The sequence below is a fragment of the Streptopelia decaocto genome (assembly GCF_964273445.1).
Source record: "Streptopelia decaocto genome assembly, chromosome: 4".
NCBI lineage: Eukaryota > Metazoa > Chordata > Aves > Columbiformes > Columbidae > Streptopelia > Streptopelia decaocto.
In genome coordinates, this window is record NC_138658.1 from 1,509,658 (window position 1) to 1,529,379 (window position 19,722).

At 54.4% G+C, this 19,722-nt stretch overlaps 2 protein-coding genes across 4 annotated transcripts; both read left to right on the forward strand.

Annotated features, from left to right (window-relative positions):
- The first annotated feature begins 93 nt into the window (after nucleotides 1-93).
- On the forward strand, nucleotides 94-12,170 carry PPP2CB (protein phosphatase 2 catalytic subunit beta). The gene is made up of 7 exons (XM_082050350.1): nucleotides 94-352; nucleotides 7,583-7,792; nucleotides 8,046-8,219; nucleotides 8,730-8,819; nucleotides 10,252-10,413; nucleotides 11,222-11,340; nucleotides 11,787-12,170. The coding sequence occupies exons 1-7, from the start codon at nucleotides 251-253 to the stop codon at nucleotides 11,857-11,859; spliced, it is 930 nt and encodes a 309-aa protein (XP_081906476.1). The 5' UTR covers nucleotides 94-250; the 3' UTR covers nucleotides 11,860-12,170.
- Nucleotides 12,171-12,628: 458 nt separating this feature from the next.
- On the forward strand, nucleotides 12,629-19,023 carry GSR (glutathione-disulfide reductase). Of its 3 annotated transcripts, none has more exons than XM_082051352.1 (13): nucleotides 12,629-12,670; nucleotides 13,301-13,327; nucleotides 13,541-13,629; nucleotides 14,161-14,230; nucleotides 14,390-14,537; nucleotides 14,657-14,711; nucleotides 14,781-14,880; nucleotides 16,595-16,681; nucleotides 16,774-16,935; nucleotides 17,500-17,611; nucleotides 17,694-17,825; nucleotides 18,402-18,535; nucleotides 18,705-19,023. In XM_082051352.1, the coding sequence occupies exons 1-13, from the start codon at nucleotides 12,644-12,646 to the stop codon at nucleotides 18,852-18,854; spliced, it is 1,293 nt and encodes a 430-aa protein (XP_081907478.1). In that variant the 5' UTR covers nucleotides 12,629-12,643; the 3' UTR covers nucleotides 18,855-19,023. The 3 variants fall into 3 exon arrangements, with proteins under 3 accessions (XP_081907478.1, XP_081907477.1, XP_081907479.1); XM_082051351.1 differs by having other exon boundaries at nucleotides 12,643-12,772; XM_082051353.1 differs by lacking the exon at nucleotides 12,629-12,670 and adding an exon at nucleotides 12,951-13,078.
- Nucleotides 19,024-19,722: the final 699 nt, after the last annotated feature.

Genomic DNA, 19,722 nt, shown 5'->3' on the forward strand with positions numbered 1-19,722 from the left:
CGGTGCCGCCCGCTTCCGCCGGGGGCGGGGCGCGGGGGGGGGGGCGCGGCTCGGGGGGGCGTGGTTCAGAGGGGGAAGCGGCGCCCGCCACGCGGGGTGGGCGTGGCCGGAAGTGCGCAGCGCCGGGGGCTGAGGGGGGTTCCGCCATTACGCGGTGCCGAGTAGGCCGCGGGTCCCGGTTGTTGCGCCGCTCCCGTTCAGGCGGGCCCGGGCCCCCCTCCGCCCTCCCGGTCCGGCGGGCAGCGCCGCCATGGAGGAGAAGGGTTTCGCCAAGGAGCTGGATCAGTGGATCGAGCAGCTGAACGAGTGCCGGCAGCTCAGCGAGAGCCAGGTCCGCAGCCTGTGCGAGAAGGTGAGTGTGAGGGGCCGCGCCGGGCCTCGCCCGCTCCGCGGGATCGGGGGGTCGGGAGGGTGCCCGGGCCTCGGGGATGGGCTGAAACGCCCCGCAGATGCGGGGGGGCGGACCGAGCTGCCTCCCCGCGGGCTCCTCGCTGTCAGGCTGTGACACGGCCCGTAGCGCACCCAGGGCGGGAATCGCCCGACACGCACCATGTGTGTCTCTGCTGTCAGAAACGCTGCCCTTATGGTGTGTTTCTGAACACATAACTGTCCTCAACACTATGGTTTTTTTACCTTTTTTTTTGCCTTGGGTTCAGCTGAGCTGCGGTGGTGTGTGCGGGGAGGAACCTGGTCTGCCTTCAGCGGCCTCTGGTTGTTGCGCTTCTCCCTCGCGTCTTGTCGTAGACATCGATCCTGGATCGGGGGAGCCTCCTGACGTGCGGTGTGTGCTCTGGGGGAGCAAACAGGGGTGGACGATGAGCCGTGGAACTGAACTGAACAGCGGCCCGTGAGCCGCGGAGGGGGGATCTGAAACAACGAGGAATGGTGGGATCAAGGGCACGCTCCGCTCTTCCGGACTGTCGCTTGGACAGAGCTTTGGCAGATTGCTGCTTGGTCTTGTTTAGTCTCGGCTGTCAAGAGGCTTTTTTTTTTCCCACTAGGAGACAGGTCTTCAGACTAGTGTTGGGTTTTGTCGGAGAAGTTAAACACCACTGTGTGAGCGCTCCCTCCGTACTGCAATATGTGGCTAACTTAGGATTTTATTTAATCACGCAAAGTGTAACAGCTAAAAAATGAAGTGCTAACAAAGGTAGTAATGCAGATTATGATGATTCCTGTTTGTTTCTTCCCTGGGTGAGCAGCAGAGCCCAGCTGCGCGTCAGGCGGTCTGGAGCAGCTCTCAGCTTCCTTTCCCAAGTGGACTGGTAACTCAGGCGCAGAGGGTAGAGCAGCTGGTTCGGCGTTCCCTTTATGTCACTGGCAGCGAACTTGACATTGTCAAGTTATTGGCTGTGTGTCTCACTCAGTTCTCTCAGAAGCAGAACATGTTTTTTGAGGCCTGTTCACGGTGCTCATCGCAAAGGTAGGCGCTGTTTCTTTGGAGCTCAGGCAGGAATCCAGGCTCTGGCTTCCTCGCAAATGCTTTCACCAGTGGTCCTGACATCGAGCTCACCCCCACCCAGCCTCTGTTTTCTGTCTCCTGTTCCCTTTTTTTATTCCATGCTGAGACTGTCCGTTTGTTTTATGATTATTTCTCCAGAGTTCCGTCAGCTCTGATGGAGTGTGGCGACAAGGGCTGGTGCTGCAGCAGGGAGCGACAGCAGTGGCTTGAGGAATAGCTATATCTTGAATCATGTTGGTTGGAAGAGACCCTCAATATCATTGAGACCACCCATAACCCACCCCTAGCACTGCCCCGTGTCCTGAGAACCTCATGTCCGTCTGTCCAGCCCTCCAGGGCTGGTGACTCCAGCACTGCCCTGGGCAGCCTGTTCCAATGCCCCACAGCCCTTTGGGGAAGAAATTGTTCCCCAGATCCAACCTCAACCTCCCCAGCGCAACTTGAGCTGATAAGGTCTCCCCTCAGCTCCTGTTCTCCAGCTGAACCCCCAGGTCCCTCAGCCGCTCCATCACACTTGTGCTCCAGCCCCTTCCCCAGCTCCGTTCTCTTCTCCAAACTCTCTCTTGAGGACCACGAGCTCGCTCTTTGTGGCTGTGCTGTCTCCCGTGTGAGGCCCCTCATAAGCCTAAAGTGCTTTTTTAGTGTGATCTGTGCCCTGATGCAAGCATTGCTGGTTGGGAACTGCTGTTCTAACCAGCGAACTGTTGCAGAATACGGTTTCCCTTCTTCCCTGGGCTGTGCTGTGAATTAAGGAGCCGTGGCCGCTGTGTTAGGAGAAGCTGGAGGACAAAGCCAGCGGGTCGTGTTGGTACATCAGCAGTGGCACAGTAAATAGGGAGCGTGGCAGCTCAACGCACCACGTTTGTCGTCCGGGTGACAGGTAGGAACCCTGACCCTGTGACACACGGCGTGTTTCCTTTGACACAAGTGTTCTCTCTCAGAGCACCACGTTTTTAAAGGGTGTTCATAACTGATCAAAACTACTTGGGTGTGAAATAAATACTCTGTGGTGCTCTCTGTTGGAGGAATGGTTTCATCATTCAGCTTGTAAGGGAAGGGAGTTTACAGAAACTTTGGGGTGTGCAGGCTCAGTCTGGTGTGAAGCAGCGCTGCCAGAAAGCGGCTTTAGTTTCTTTACCTGACGTCACATTTGGAGAAACCCTTACCAACCGTGTTTCGCTTCTTAGTGCTCTCTTTTGGGTGACTAATTTTGAAGAGGTCAAGCACAGTGCTCCTTCTTGCATCAGGTAGAAATTTGTGGAAGAGCTCGGCAGTTAAAATAAAAGACAACATCCAAACCAAAAAAGCTGAAAGTTTTAAATCAAAATGAGTCAGAGGGGAGGAAACCCCAGCGAAACAAATCCCAGACTTGCTCATGTGGGTCATAATTGTTTTTAATTGCTGGCATAATGGACAGTAATAAGGGAAAGATTGGACATAGCTAGGGTTGCTGAGGGTATGCCAAATTATGCTGTGCTCTGAAAGGTCTTGAAATGTGCACCTGTAAAAATCACGTTCTGTCTCCACCTGCCCAGTTGCGACATAATTTTGGCAGCTCCTCAGTCTTGTATACTTTATGCAGTTAATCAAGATGTCATCTGAAGACAACAAGAAAACACTTGTTTCCCGTTCTGCTGGTCTTTAATATGAAATCTAGCTAAAATCATGCTGACATTTAAATGCTCATAGAAGGACAAATGATTATGATCACTGCTGGAGCATGTAGATGCAAGAAATGTTCCAGCCATGTTGGGGAAATGTGCATCAGATGTCTTGCATCTCGTACTTGTTCTCTTAACATCATGATGTTAGACTTTCTTTACAACAGAAGGTCGTTAAAACCTTTTCCACTGTCAGTTAAAATGGAGATTTCTGCCTTGGATGATGCTTGCACTTCATGGGAGGTGCCGTGGCAGCTTTCTGCGCTGGTCCTGCCTTTGGAGTGGTGCACTTGGGTACGGATGGCAGGGTAGTGCTGGCTGCGTCCAAACACTTGTGGACTTGGGTTGGTTTTGCTGTCTGGTGTAACCTGTATTTTGAACAGCTGAAGTCACAGGGAAGGTCCGAGAAGTTGGGTTCAGGAAATAGGAAGCGTTCCCAAGTTTGGACACGGAAATCTCTGAGTACTTACGTTTTAAAGTTCAGATCAGTGCGTGAGTTCTGGTGCAGGTGAGGGAGTTGAGAGCCATCCTCATTATCCCAAGGAAAAGGGTTTCTCACCGAGGTGATAAAATGGCTATGAAAAATGGTAAGTAAAAGGCTGTCTCTTAAATTAAACACAGGCAAGCAGGCGCCCATAACCATCTCCCTCTTTGTAGCTCCTTTTTCCTATCCTCACTCTTTGTGTGCATAAGAGGGATTGCAGCCTTGTCGCTGTGAGCAGCTTGAGAGCTCGGTGTCGTGAAGTGGTGGGACAGGATCCTAATCGCTAACGAAGACTCGCGTTTCTTGTGCTGTTATTGAATGGTAATTGTCAACTGATCCTTCATACCAAGCAGCAGGAGCCAGTTGGTGCTGTGGGGAGCATTGCTGTTACTGGCACTTACCTCTGATGCTTCCGCTCTCCGAGATCATTTCAGCCAAGAATAATTTTAGGAGAATGAGCTTCTGTGCTAATTGGTGAAATTAGGATGAGTGATGGAGCCAAGTAGCATCCTGGACGCTGTTCAAACCATGAAATTCCAAGTGTTGTGTTGAATCGTGGCCAGGAATTTTTCATCTCTGCGGTGCTGACACTCCTCCCGGGGCGTGCTGGCCCCGCGTGTGCACCGCGACACTCCGTGTCCCGCGGGGACGCCGGGGTGTCCTCTGCTGCCTTCTGGCCTCTGCCTTCCACCTCCTTTGGTGAAAATCCAGCTGGTTCTTGTTCAGGCCAAGCTCCTTGAGATTTTAATATCCTCAGCACGCTTGTTGACATAGTATTTTGGTCTGTCGCAGCTGATGGAACGGCGGTTCGGTTTGATCAGAAACTCCATGGCTGCTTAAGTAAGAGCCTCTGCGGTGACCCGCAGAGTGCATTGAGTGGATCTTCCAGAGGAGCTGAGTTCTATGCTCTCAGAGGGTCTCGTGTGCAAAGCAGGTGCTTGGGGTCCTTGTTTTTCAAGCGCGGAGCTGAAAATCTGCCTCCTGGTTGGATCGTAATCCCCTCACCCGTGGAATCGGCCCACACAGTTATCATAGACAAATAGGAACAGTGTAGTAGTTGATGTGGATGTGATCGTTAAGGCTCTCTCGGAGGGATTAGTCCCCTGCTGATCCCGACGGCAGCCTCAAAGCCGCCGTAGCATCTCGGGTCTGGGAGCGGTGCGCGCAGGGGTTGTGCTCAAGCTCCGGGACTGCTCGGTTTCCACGTGCAAGCACCACGCGGTAAATTGTTGGGATGGGAATTCTCCAACCTCCCTCCACACAGACTGAGGGCTGGACAGCAGACGAGCTTGTGTTCCAGTCTGCAAAGGTGATCTACAGAACCTAAAACTAGGTAAGAGACGGCAGTAGCCAAAAAATAATATAAGAAATTTTAGCAAATGTGTGGTAACCATTGTGCTTAATGGAGGTTTATTTAATAAAAATATCTAAAAGCAGCTTATTTTTATTCTCACCTGGGTATTGTTTTCATTCAAAACAATTGGGACACATACTTAAGAAGCTGATAATGTTAGTCACCAAAAGTAGCTAAAATATGACTTGAAATCAGCCGAGGTAGCTAAAACATGACTTGAAGACACAGTTATTGAACAGCTTTCTTAAGGAAGTGAGTGGTAATAGTGCAGGGCAGCTTGCTTGCATCACAGTTTGCTGTCCTTGTTTTGTAATGGTGCTTTTGTTATTTGAAGCCATTTGAGTTTCGGGTGAGCTCTGCAGGGTGAAATGTCCAAGCAGAGCGCACTGCGTAAGTTGCAGCTTTTCTGGAGTGTTTTTAATGATGCTGAAGATGTCAAAGGTTTTGTCCTACGTTAGAAAGTCACGTGAGGGCAAACTTGTGCGGCCAGCTGAGCTCAGCTCCCAGGCCTGATCTGAAACAGCTCTGCCGCGCTTAAGTGACAGACTTAACCTGTTCGTGTGCATAAATGGTTATGCACATAGTATGTTAAAATAGGCCGAACAGGACTAGTACTAGATGTGGTTGAGATGCTGGTGAGTATGTATAGTATCTGTACAGTGTCCTGCGTCTTTTCCCCGGAGCCTCCAAGTAAGTGTATTGCTGTTGATGCAGCTGGGAAGGGAGCAGTTTGTGTGGTATGAAAAGGCAGAAAATACCTCGCTCACAGCTTTTGTGGTTAAGTTAGTTCCAGTGTACAACAAAACCGATCTATTGCTTGTGCAGCAGGCAGAACACACCGCAGACTGGTTTACGTTTGTCTGTCGCTGAGGATACAAGCTCTCAGAAGGTGCTGTTGGTGCTTTTGGAGATATTTGAACAGAATTGGAGTACTGCGATGCAACACATCCAGCAGTTGGCAGTTTAGAGGTGCAAGGTAGACCCCACGTCATTGAGTCCATGTGGAGGATGTGTCTTTAGGGTCAGGGCCACATCCCTTGGGTGACATCCAGTGCAAGTGGCACGCTGGATGCTGCCCAAGCCCTTGGTTGCTTGGGTTTCAATTATGTTTTCCAAATATGCACTTTCCCTAAAAGAGACAAGGCAACTACATGTTTGAACGTGAACACAGGCGTCCTCGGGGATCCCCCCGAGGGCATCCTCCGCAAGCAGCTTCTGCCCCGATCTGCCCCGATCTGCAGCTGATGGGCTGGAAGCGGCAAAACAAACATGATATTTGATAAGTATAATAAGGTAATGCAGATAGGCTACATTACATGGCTGTCATTAGCGGAGGAAGAGATGACTAAACCCAGGGATGCTTTCCCTCCGTCTGTGGGCAGTTTGTTGCCAGCCGGGTACAGCCAGGGAAGTTGGTTGTGGCTCTGTATGTTTCGATTGCCTCTGACTTTCCTTTTCCAGTTGTATGTGACCTGCCCCTAGAAGCTGTTCAACTGTCGTGCTTGGCAGAGGATTGGAAACCTGGCAGGCAAGAAGTGCCCCGGGTGAGAGAAGCACCTCTTGTGTCTGCAGGGATGTTCTGTGCCACGTTAGTCAAGTGAAGCTCAGGAATACTTATTTTCCTTGGTAGTTTAGGCAAAAAAAAGAAGAAATCTGCCCTTGTGCAGATTTTTACGAACACGCCATTCGTAACGCATGAAGGTGGCAAAGGGAAGTTTTCCACGGGGCGGTGTGTAGGGACGTCGTCGCAGCTCGGGTGACTTTGGAAAGAAGCCTAGGAGGTCATAGTTTTCCTACGAGTGTATCAAATATCTCGCCTACTATGTGTGTTTGCAAATCACGTTGTGCAAAGAAACGTAGTAGTTGTCAGGATGGCATGTGCTGTCTCCTGGTATTTCTGTCCTTCGGCGGACGGCAGGCGTGGTGAATTATCTCTGTTCATACAAGTGTGGCACTGAACTCTTGCTGACAGGACGGGGTGGCCTGCAATGCTGGGGGGACAGTCGTGGTTCCTGGGGTAAGAGTTTCGTGAAACCGAATAGCACTTGACTTTGGCAGTCGCTTGGAGCGCTGCCGGCATTCTCGTACCGAGATGGGCAGACCCGAGCTCTGCTGAACATACAGGTGGAGCAATCTGGCCAAGGACTAGTCTTGTTTTAAAAAAAAAAAAAAAACAAAAACAAAAATCAGTTGTACTGAAGAAGATAACGTTTGCCCGTGATGCTAACAAGGCTTATGGGAATAGTTCTTCATCTCTCCTGCACTTCAGAGATGTTTGGAAGAAGCGCGGGATTCTGGGCGAACCGCAGCGGCGATGCAAGTCTGGAAGGTCGCACTGCTCCGTTTCAGGGGAGGCCGGGAATTAACTAGTTTCGGTACTGCGTTTGTCGGTGCTCGTGGTGCAGTAAGATCTTCCTGACCTGGCCTGCAGCAGCCAGCTCGCTTGTATTTGTGCACAGGGAAATACAAGTACACTTTGCTTACCCAGCATGCTCTTTTTCCAGTGGTCAGCTTGAGCTTGAAATCAGCTTTCCAGTGCGGATGCGGTGGAATAACGTCTGCGCCTGCTTATGGAGGAGCTTCCTGCCTTTTTGTCCTAAGTGTGTGTTTTTTCTTGCTAGGCTAAAGAAATTCTTACGAAAGAATCAAACGTGCAAGAGGTACGTTGTCCCGTCACCGTCTGCGGGGATGTCCACGGGCAATTCCACGATCTTATGGAACTCTTTAGAATTGGTGGCAAATCCCCAGACACAAATTACCTGTTCATGGGAGACTACGTGGACAGAGGCTATTACTCGGTGGAGACGGTGACTCTTCTAGTAGCATTAAAGGTACGGTTTGACAGCTCTTCCACAGCAGCACTGGGCAAACCCACGTTTTGGGGGAGCTTAAAAAGAACTGCTGCTCCCATTGATGCCGCTGTTGGCTCGAGATAGACAGTTATAAATTGAAATGCATTAATGTACTCACGCTTTTGTATAAGAAAGCAGAATGCCTGACTGCTGTTTGGAGTCCTTTGTTCATATTTCTTTCTATATTGATGGTGCAGTTCTGGTGTTAAAGCGGAGCTTGCTTTGTCCGTAGGTGCGTTACCCAGAACGCATTACAATACTGAGGGGCAATCACGAAAGCAGACAAATTACACAAGTGTACGGCTTTTATGACGAATGCCTGCGGAAGTACGGCAACGCCAACGTCTGGAAGTATTTCACAGATCTGTTTGATTATCTGCCGCTTACAGCTCTAGTAGATGGCCAGGTAAGCCTTGGGCAAGGAAGATGCACAGTCGGTCTCAAACAAGCTCCTTTAACTTGTGCTCCAAGTTGGTTTTAGAGCCTCTGTAGTTATTCTGGGTTAGGGGAAGATGTTAGTGAGGTGTTAATAAAAGTTGACGGTGTGGCAAGACGTTTGCATCTGCTGCCTGAGGAGTGGCAGGGTGTTGCTGCACATATGGTTCATTTCCAATGGCTGCTCAAAGAGTGGGAATCCCGTCGTGATACGTTAGATGCCAGGTGGTTTGTGACTGTGAGGCAAGATATTCTTGAAACTGAAGGCACGCTATCTTTGCTGTTGCTCTGATCTTCCAGTGCAAGGGGAAGCCTTTTAGTTTTCTGTCCTTCTGCAGGCATTGAATTTGGTTTCTGTGCTGCAAGGGTGAGCCGGCTGTCATTGTAAAAGAATGACAGCGGGGTTAAAACCAGCTGGTTCTGAGGTGAGTCTGCCCATAACAACATGCACTGAACGGATCGCTCTTTCTTCCCCGAACAGATATTCTGTCTCCACGGTGGCCTCTCTCCATCCATAGATACACTGGATCATATCAGGGCTCTGGATCGCCTGCAGGAGGTTCCACATGAGGTAACAGGAAAGGAAATGCAGCATCAGCTGAGATGTCTGCTGCTGGAAAACGCCGATGTAGCCGTACACTGAAATCTATTTAAACAGTGGGACAACCGATGATCGCCTGTCTCAGAGCTAGAGCAGATGAACATACACATTTGGGCAAAACACACGCAAGTCAATGTGCTTTGGTTACAGTAATCTGCAAAAGGAAGGCTGGGGGGGTGGTTCACAGCTGTTTTTCTCAGAATGATGGAATTCTGTGGCTGGCACGCTGACTCAAAGAACAGCATTTGGCAGGGGAAAGCGTTTCCTACCCTCGGCCTTGTCGCAGACACGCTCATGAGGCGACAACCACCACGTGAAGCCGTGTTGTGTCACCGTCCCCCCTCCCCAGCCAGTCCTTCTGTGCTACTGCACCTCATTCAGCATTTTCTGGGGGCCTGATGAATTTGGGCGCCTGTGTGATACAGTGACGTGCAGGAGTCTGTCTGGAGGTGGTGCGGGGTGCCAGCTTGAGATCCAGTTTGGAGAAACCACCTCCTGAGCTCAGAAGCTTCTGTAGCTCTTCTGTGTAGGTGCGATTGGGGTTACAAACGGATTGAACGCTCCCAGATTACGACCAACTGCTTTTCCTGCCACGTCTTTGGTATAACAGCAAGAACAATGCAGCTGGGTCTGCCCAGCCCTTCCAAAAACCTGCAATAAGCTGTTTAAACGACTCCCAGAACCAGGAGGCTGCCTGGTGCAACTTCCAGCTGTAGTTAGGTGTAAGGATTCTAGAGTTGCTGTGAGGTTTCCACAGTCCTGGGCTGAAATCTGCCTTTCCCAAGGACCTCCGCGTGTGCTCAGTGTGATCCCCCGCAGGAAACAGCGCAGGCTTGGAGAAATAAACGCAGGGAGCTTTTCCTGCCCCTTTGTTCCACAGCAGCTCCGCAGGAGAAGCCACTGAGCTCCGTTTGTCCCTGTCAGATGATGGGCACCGGGATATTTTCAATACATCAAGTCCAACAAGAGAGTGTTCAGGAGAGGGAATGCGGTGGTGAATCCCTGCAGCAGGGCTGCTGAGGGCTGCGCACCCACCCCAGCACGCAGCTCGGACCCTCCACGCCTCCTTTCCTGCTCTTTTTTACACTCAGAGTCAGGTGTAAACATGCAGATCTGCTTTCTGTGTATTGTATCTCCTCGACTGGCCGAAGGGAGATGGGAAATGGTGTGTGGAAGAGGAGCTGGGGACAGTTTTCCGGTTACATGGGCTAATTTCTTGGGCCACTGCGTACTTATGTGTGTCTTTGGAAGGGATGCTGACTGATCCTGTGAGTAACTAGCCCATATTACAAATGTTAAATAAACTCATCTGGTTTGTGCTGTCAGTCTTTTTACTGCAAATAAATTATATTCTTAGAGTGACATTTTACACGATGTAATGAAGAACGCTTATCTTTTGCAGGGTCCCATGTGCGACCTGTTGTGGTCGGATCCGGACGATCGCGGCGGCTGGGGTATATCGCCGCGCGGCGCCGGCTACACCTTCGGGCAAGACATCTCCGAAACCTTCAACCACGCCAACGGCCTCACGCTGGTCTCCCGCGCTCACCAGCTGGTCATGGAGGTAGGGCAAGCGCCTTCTGCCGGACGCGCTCACAAAAACAGGGCTAACAAAAACCTCCCGCTGGCGGGTTTGCACGAGCCGGCACACAAACATTACGCAGGTAAAAACCAAAGTGGGACTTGAATCATGTGAAAAAAACATGAAACGAGCAACATAAAATGATGTGTTTTGACCTGCTGTGTAAATAAGGGGATGTTCTGCCCCCCTCTCCCAGTAAATCGCCAGAGGGACCCTGTCGCACCCCATTTGGGGGAGTATTCGTCTCCTTACGTGCTGCCCGCTCCGTTGACGCTGCTGTTGCAGACAGGCCGCCCTGTAGTGGGTGATGAGGGGGATTAAGCTGTCAGTTAGGTTGTCAATAGGCTCGTCTCCGCTGTCTCGCTGGACAAGCGCCAGGTGGGTCAGCGGAGCAGCTGTATTTTTAAATCTAGTTCAAGTAGATCCTGGAGCGATCCTGCGTGGCGGGAGGCGCTGGCGTCAAGCAGGTAAGTTCAGCTTTGTGGCGGATGAAAACTGAAGGCGTACCTAAAAATCTCGAGTTTTCCTTGCGCTGCAATCCATGATTTGTGTGCAAAAGGGATAAACACGTGAGCGACGGGTCCCCGGCCCCTCTGGAACGGTCAGAGCAGTTTTTGGTAGGTGACGGCTGCTTCTTCCTGCAGTTATGTCTTTTAATATGAGACCGAGTTGGAAATACTAGAAGTCTACAATTTCACAAATGCCTTTGGATCATTTCAGGCCTTAAGAGGAACTTGAAACAAACTGAGGTTTGAGGTTTAACAGAGACCTTTTTTTCCCTCCCCAACAGGGTTATAACTGGTGCCACGACCGAAACGTGGTGACCATTTTCAGCGCGCCCAATTACTGCTACCGCTGCGGAAACCAGGCTGCTATCATGGAACTAGACGACACTTTAAAATATTCCTTGTGAGTAACACGTCTGACCCTTCCCCAAGAGGTGGTTTTGTCAAGTCCAGCTCCAGCCGCTCTGGAATTGCACATCGCAGGGCTCTACATGCGCGCATATCTAAAAATAAGTAGCGAGTTATGCCCTTGAAAGCTTTTATTGGGTACTGTGTTACCTCCACTGGAGCTTCTGCATTCCCTTAATCCCTCTGCTGCCCACGTTTGCTGTATTTATTGCCATGTTTGGCGGTACCAGGTTGCGTGAAGGTTGGTGAAAGGGTTTCAGTGTTGTGTTGAGTTCTGCCGCAGCGCTGGGTGGCCTTCGCTCCCCAGCTGTCATTTTGGGGACTTTTTAATGTCTGGAGCATTTTAGGTGGCAGCAGCTGGGGTAAGCAGGGAGGAGAGCAAGGCTGGTGTGTATTGTGGCGTTGGAAAACAGTGAAAACCGTGCTTTTTGTTTCCTGCAGCCTCCAGTTTGACCCCGCGCCCCGCCGCGGAGAGCCCCATGTTACCCGCCGCACCCCAGACTACTTCCTATAAACCTCCCCTTGGCCAGAAGGGAGTTAACATCCGACGTTTCTAAAGAGCAACAAGATTTCCACATTTCTGTAAGAAACCGGGGTTCGTCTCGACTTGAAAAATCCCCATCATGGACCAAAACGTGCCATACAGAGGATAAAGAGCGCGGAGCACAACCTGAGACTGAATTCCTTACAACACTATCTCCCCCGTCCAGAGCAGTCCGGCCGTCATTTGCCTGCTGTATTAGTAGTCGTCGTTTCTGGGTTTATTGTTTTCTTCTGGACTGTTCAGAGAGGAAAAGAATTAACAACACTTCCATCTCCTTTTGATGCTTCTTTGTACATTTGTTTTCTTTTTTAGTTCTAGTGTTTAACTGGCATGAATTAGAGTTGATTTCCGACGGAAACGCACACTAACTTCTCCCCCCGCCGCTCTTTATTTTATCGAACGACCCCTGTCGACTTAACTGGAGAAAGGAAGCGATTCCTGCCTGGGAGCACGTTGTCATAACACGGATCAAAACGTTCCCTTTCGAGCTTAATTCCCCTTTTCTCTCCAATTCTTGAATCCTGACTTTTTGGGGTTATTTTGGGAGGGGGGCGAGGGGGTGGTTTGTTGCTTTCCCCTCTGTATATTTGTCCTGGAAGTGCTTGCAATCCTTTTTTCCCCCCAAAAACCCAATAAACTTGCCGTTGTCAACCCCAAGTCGCCTCATTGTGCTGGACGGGGCGGGCCCCGGGGGAGGCGGACCCGGGGGAGGCGGGCGGAGCACGGCGGGGGCGCCCCGACCGAACCCGGAACCATGGCGGCGGCCGCTTACGAGCTCTTGGTGCTGGGGGGCGGCTCCGGGGGGCTGGCGGGGGCGCGACGAGCGGCCGAATTGGGAGCCCGGGTGGCTTTGGTGGAACCGCTGCGCTTGGGGGGCACCTGCGTGAGTTTGCGGGGGGCGGGGGGACAAAGACGCGCGGGTGAACGGTGGGAATCGCTGCGTTTTGCGCGCTGATTCGCTTAATAACACCCAGCGCCTTCCCGAGGGGAGGGGGGAATCGCCCCCGGCCCGCTGCGAACGCAGCGGGCCGGGGGCGATTCCCCCCTCCCCTCGGGAAGGCGCTGGGTGGATATTTCCAAGCTGAAAAGGTGGCAAATTAAAAGGTGGGGGGGACTGTGAGTCAGCAAAAAAGCCAATTAACACGCTCGGAGCGGGATTACGGGAAACAGGGTTTATTTAGTAAACCCGGTAAGTTTTTATATGGGGAAATTGTGCAACTTCTGTTCAAGGGAGCGAAGGAAACAAAGCGCAACGACTCGAGGTGCCGAGTGTGGTTACAGCCAGAAACCCGTCATCCTTTTGTTGTTTATAACCGGGATCCAGCACCAGCCTGATGTAGGATGCTCTCCAGACTATTATATGTTTAAAAACTAAACCTTAATGCTGCGTCTTGCTCTTCTTTCCCCGTAGGTCAATGTGGGGTGCGTGCCGAAAAAGGTAAAGGCGCTTTTTGCAGTGGTTTGGTGGCTGCTGGATTTCGGGGAGGTGCTGACGTGGGGTGCGGGGAGGGAGGAATCCAGGGTTTGGAGCGGATTGAGCAATCGGAGACGCCCTGCAAACAAAATAAATGAAGAAGGGGGAAGCGCGAATGGGAATCGGTTTTCCCTGGAATCCAGCTCTTCCCAACGCATCGCGCGGTTTGTGGTGCAGGTGATGTGGAACGCGGCCGTCCACGCCGAGTTTGTCCACGACCACGCCGACTACGGCTTCGAGACGGCCGGCGTCAAGTTCAACTGGAGGTGTGTATGGAAATAGACGGGTGGAAAGCGCCGTTTCCCATCGGCGCGGTGTGGCACGTGCCCCGCGGGGAGCAGCCGCGGCCCCCGGGGTTTGTTGTCCCTCCAAAATGGGTCCTTGCCCGCTACAGCCTCCAGCAGGGCCTGTTGTGACAGGACAAGGGGTGATGGTTTGAAACTAAAGGAGGGAGATTCAGGCTGGACATGAGGAGGAAATTGTTGCCCTGGGGGTGGTGAGAGCCTGGCCCAGGTACCCAGAGAGGTGGTGGCTGAACCATCCCTGAGACATCCCAGGCCAGGCTGGACGGGCTCTGAGCACCCTGAGCTGGTGACGATGTCCCTGTCATGGCAGCGGGGGGCACTGGGGGCTGGGAACGTCCCTCCAACACAAACCATCCTGTGATTCTGCTGGGCAACTCGGGACTGTTCTGTTTTATGGCTTGGGTGCCACATACCGAAGGGACTGACTATTTTCCACTGAGCTCTGCAGGTTCATTCGCTAACGGTGACAATAACTCCCCCGCTCTGTTCCAGAACAATTAAAGAGAAGCGCGACGCCTACGTGAGGCGCCTGAACGAGATCTATGAAAACAACCTCAAGAAGGTCAGGATGCGTTTATCCCACCGGCCGAGCAGGGAAGCTCTGCTGGATTTTTGGCCACTTTTCCAGCCCTAACGGCTCTATCCTCTCCTCTCCTCTCCTCTCCTCTCCTCTCCTCTCCTCTCCTCTCCTCTCCTCTCCTCTCCTCTCCTCTCCTCTCAGGCTCACATCGACATCATCCGTGGCTACGGCAAGTTCACCGCCGATCCCGAGCCGACCGTCGAAGTCAACGGGCAGAAGTACACGGCTCCTCACATCCTCATCGCCACGGGCGGCCGCCCGGCCGTCCCCTCCGACTGTGAAATTCCCGGTGAGCCGGACAAAACTCTCCGCTGTGCCCAAACCGGCGGGTTTGGGGTGTCGGTGGGAAGGGGGTGCTGGTGGGGCTCGTTCTCCTCCCGAGGGTGTGAAAGGAGCTTTGCTCGGCAGGTGCCAGCCTGGGAATGACCAGCGACGGCTTCTTCGAGCTGGAGGAGCTGCCCAGGTAAGGGGCTCGTCCCCCGCGGCCGCCGCCGGCCCCGCTCGCCGGCCCACGGTCTCGCCCTCTCCGCAGACGCAGCGTGGTTGTCGGGGCCGGCTACATCGCGGTGGAGATCGCGGGGATCCTGTCCACGCTGGGCTCCAAGTCCTCCCTGCTGATCCGCCACGACAAGGTAGTGCCACCGCGTCCCCCCCGCCTCCCGGCCCCTCGGGGGGCGGCTGCCGGAGCGGAGCTTCTGGGGGTGCGTTTTTTGGCCCTTGAGGTTGTAAAGGAGGGTCTGAGTCAGCTCCAGGTCGGGAGGGTCAAAGTGACAGGAGGCTGTTGGGTGTACGGGGGGTCCCGCGGGGACAGATGGGGCGTTTCTGGGCAGACGAAGAGCGCCGCTGTGCCAGTGTCTGTCAGCCAGCAGCGTGGCCTTGTGGCCAAGGGGCCAGTGTACTTGGGGTGCCTTAGGACGAGTGTGGCCAGCAGGTCGAGGGGGGTTGTCCTCCCCCTCTGCTCTGCGCATCTGCAGTTCTGTGCCCAGTGCTGGGCTCCCCAGTTGAAGAAGGACAAGGAATTACTGGAGAGAGTCCAGCGCAGGGACGCAAAAGTGCTGAGGGGCCTGGAGCATCTGGGGTTAAACTCCATGGGCTTCAACTCTGCCAGGGGAAATTGAGGCTGGAGATGAGAAAGCAATTCTGTGCAGAGAGTGGTCAGGCATTGGAATGGCTGCCCAGGGAGGTGCTGGACTCACCGGCCCTGGAGGTTTTTAAACTGAGATTGGACATGGCACTTAGTGCCATGATCTAGTCAGTGGGCTGGAGTTGGACCAAGGGTTGGACTGGATGAGCTCTGAGGGCTTTTCCAACCCAGTCCATTCTGTGATTTTGTGATTCTGTGATCTTTGTGCCAAGAAAAGACTGAGAGAGCTGAGGCTGTTCAGCTGGAGAAGCTGAGAGGGATGTGATGAATGGATCAGTGTCTCAGGGTGGGTGTCAGAGGATGGACCAGACTCTGTTCAGTGGTGCCCAGCGCCAGGGTGAGGGGCAACAGGCACAGACTGGAACACAGGAGGCTCCATCTGAACATGAGCAGAAACTTGTTTGCTGGGAGGTGCCAGAGCCTGGCCCAGGCTGCCCAGAGCGGGTGTGGAGTCTCCTGCTCTGAGACATTCAAACCCCCTGGGATCCTGTGTGATCTGCTCTGTGACCCTGTGTGATCTGCTCTGTGCCCCTGTGTGATCTGCTCTGTGACCCTGCGTGATCTGCTCTGTTGACCCTGTGTGATCTGCTCTGTGACCCTGCGTGATCTGCTCTGTTGATCCTGTGTGATCTGCTCTGTGACCCTGCGTGATCTGCTCTGTGCCCCTGCGTGATCTGCCCTGTGACCCTGCGTGATCTGCCCTGTGACCCTGCGTGATCTGCTCTGTGACCCTGCGTGATCTGCTCTGTGACCCTGCGTGATCTGCCCTGTGACCCTGTGTGATCTGCTCTGTGCCCCTGTGTGATCTGCTTTGTGACCCTGTGTGATCTGCCCTGTGACCCTGCGTGATCTGCCCTGTGATCCCGCGTGAGCAGGTGGGCTGGGGATCTACAGGGGTCCCTGCAGCCCAGCCAGCCTGGGATGCTGTGGCTCGGTGCTGCCGGCGGTGTTTGGGCAGCACCCGTATCTCTGCAGCCGTGCGGTCACCACACCCCGTTCCTTGAGCTTTACTTCGTGTCATGGCTTGAAAAAAAGAAAAGGAAAAAAAAAGGGAAAACCAAGCAGAGAACAGCTTTATCATTAACCAGAAATGCCCCAGGCATCTCAGGGCCTGGCCGGGGCACGGGCGCAGGGAAACGCTGCTGGATGGGGCTGACGGGCAGTACCTTCTTCATCTGATGGGGCTGGGGGTCCCTGCCCAGGTCCTGAGGACTTTCGACTCGTTGATCAGCTCCAACTGCACCCAGGAGCTGGAGAACACGGGGGTGGAGGTCTGGAAGCACACCAAGGTAGGGGCTGCAGAGCCCGCTGTCCCATCGCTCCTGGTGCGCGGGGCCGGGGGAAAAGCCAGAGGTTTGGGCCGCCCCTGTTGTTCCCGCAGGTCAAGGCGGTCGCCAAGTCCCCCCAGGGGCTGCTGGATGTGACAGTGACCTCCGCGGTGCCCGGCCGTAAGCCGACGGAGGGGACGATCCGCGACGTGGACTGCCTGCTGTGGGCGCTGGGGCGGGAGCCCAACACCCCCGGGCTCGGCCTGGACCACGTGGTGAGACGGCAGCGGGTGTGCTCGCAGGTCTGGGGGGGGCCACATGTCTTTGGGGGTCCCACGGGCCAGCAGAGGTCCCACAGGTCTTCAGGGGCATCTCACGGATCTCTGGGGTTCCCATGGGTCTCTAGGGGTCCCACAGGTCTTTGGGGTTCCTATGGGTGTCTGGGTGTCCCACTGGTCTCTGGGGGTCCCACAGGTCTCTGGGGGTCCTGCAGGTCTTTGGGGGTCCCATGGGTCTCTAGGGGTCCCACAGTCTTTGGGGTTCCCATGGGTCTCTGGGTGTCCCACAGGTCTCTGGGTTTCCCACAGGTCTTTGGGGTTCCCGTGGGTCTCCAGGGCTCCCACAGGTCTCTGAGGGTCCCATGGGTCTTTGGGGTTCCCATGGGTCTCCAGGGGTTCCCACAGTTCTTTGGGGCTCCCCTGGGTCTCCAGAGCTTGCCATGGGATGGTGCTCCCCCACATCCCCCCATCTGGGCACACGGTGGCCGCAGGGCCGGTTCCCCGCGCACGTGGCCGGTGTCACGTCCCGCGTGCCGAGCTGGCCACTGTCTCTCGTGACAGGGCGTGCAGGTGGACGCCAAGGGCCACGTGGTGGTAGACGAGTACCAGAACACCACCAGGAGAGGGGTCTATGCCATCGGGGACGTCTGCGGGAGAGCACTCCTCACCCCCGGTACCGCAGCTGTACTCCCCGTCCCCGTACAGCCCCCCGTCCCCGTCCCGGCGCGGCTCAGGCGCCCCGTCCCTCCCCGCAGTGGCCATCGCGGCCGGCAGGAAGCTGGCACACCGGCTCTTCGAGGCCAAGGCGGAGTCCCGGCTGGACTACCACAACATCCCCACCGTCGTCTTCAGCCACCCGCCCATCGGCACCGTGGGCCTCACCGAAGGTGGGGACGGGCAGGGCGGGGGGCAAGGGTGGGGACACGGGGGCCAGAGCTGCTGGTTTGGTGCTGGATTTGGGCCCCTCATGCCAAGAAAGGGCTTGAGGTGCTGGAGCGAGTGGAGAGAAGGCAACGGAGCTGGTGAGGGGCTGGAGTGCAAGTGTGATGGAGCGGCTGAGGGACCTGGGGGTTCAGCTGGAGAACAGGAGCTGAGGGGAGACCTTATCAGCTCAAGTTGCGCCAGGGGAGGTTGAGGTTGGATCTGGGGAACAATTTCTTCCCCAAAGGGCTGTGGGGCATTGGAACAGGCTGCCCAGGGCAGTGCTGGAGTCACCAGCCCTGGAGGGCTGGACAGACGGACATGAGGTTCTCAGGACATGGGGCAGTGCTAGGGGTGGGTTATGGGTGGACTCCATGATCCTGAGGGTCTCCTCCAACCTAAATGATTCAGTGATTCTATGAAAGGATCTGATGTCCAGCCACCTGTCTGAGCCTTGCGGAATGTGCTTGGGCTCCCTCTCTATAAACACCTCGTGGATACGGTGCAGCCCCGTGACCTACATGTCATGTCTTCTCCTGCAGATGAAGCCGTGGCTGCACATGGGAGGGAAAACGTGAAGATCTACAGCACGTCCTTCACCCCCTTGTACCACGCCGTCACCCAGAGGAAGGTGAAGTGCGTCATGAAGCTGGTGTGTGTCGGCAAGGAGGAGAAGGTGCGTGGAGGGGGCCGGGGGGACAGCAGGGAAGTGGCAGGGCTGTCCTCTTGTCCCCACCTGGCCCGCTCCGACCTGCTCAGACCAGGTTTGGGGCCAGGATCCAGCTCCCCCAGCACCAAACCCACCGGTGCTGGGTCCCATCCGGGCTCTCTCTTCTCCCCCGAAGGTGGTGGGATTGCACATGCAAGGCCTGGGCTGCGACGAAATGCTGCAGGGCTTCGCCGTGGCCATCAAGATGGGGGCCACCAAGGCCGACTTCGACAACACCGTCGCCATTCACCCCACTTCTGCGGAGGAGCTGGTGACGCTGCGCTGAGCCGGTGGGCGCCAGCAGCCCCGGGGGTGGCAACGGCAGCTGGGAAAAGGTTTTGTATATGTCTGAATTAAAATAAAACGCCTTAGGCTTGGTTGCCTGGAGAGCCACGTGTCTGTAGAATCGTCACGGCTTGCTTTGGAGTGGAGAATAAATACAGTGATGCTGGTGAGTCTGTGTCTATGGCTTCATGGTGAGTGCGGAGGGGCCGGCATGGCCCCTCGGTGCTTCGGGTGCTCAGAGCGGCTGTTGAGCTCTGTTGTGTCTCCATCCCAGATGGGAAAACACCAGCGGGCACAAAATCCCTGCCCAGCCCCCCCAGCCGCGGCAGTGAGCGTTTCAATAGCATATTCAGCTCCCAGGGGCTCAACTACAAGCGAAAGCCCAAATATGATGGGCAGCCTCAGTTCTCTGTGTCAGGTCTGAAAGCAGAATGGTTTGCAAGGCTGATCGCAGGCTGAAGCACTGAAGATTTTCCCTGGGTTTGCCACAGACCGTCCCCGGGCACACGAGAGGAGGAACCGGAGATAATTCAAAGCTCATGGCTCCATTTTAATCACGGCGACTTCAGCCCCTCTGTTCGTATACTGTGGTGGCATTTGGTCAGTGGTTTTTTCTCCTTTTAAATGACAACTTTGGCCACTTTATTGAAGACATATTTTAGAGTGTTTGAGAGGTTTGTCCTGCGCTTCACAGAGAAATCGTCCAAGTGTCTGAAAAAGAGTCAGGGACACACGGGGGGCTGAGTGACCACAGAAACTCCTTTTTTGAGGAAACAGCGATAAAGCAGCGGAGCCGCGGGTGTCCCGGGTGCCCCGGGGAACCGAAGGGCCGGGGCAGACGGCGGGACCCGGGGAGACGCTGCAGTTCG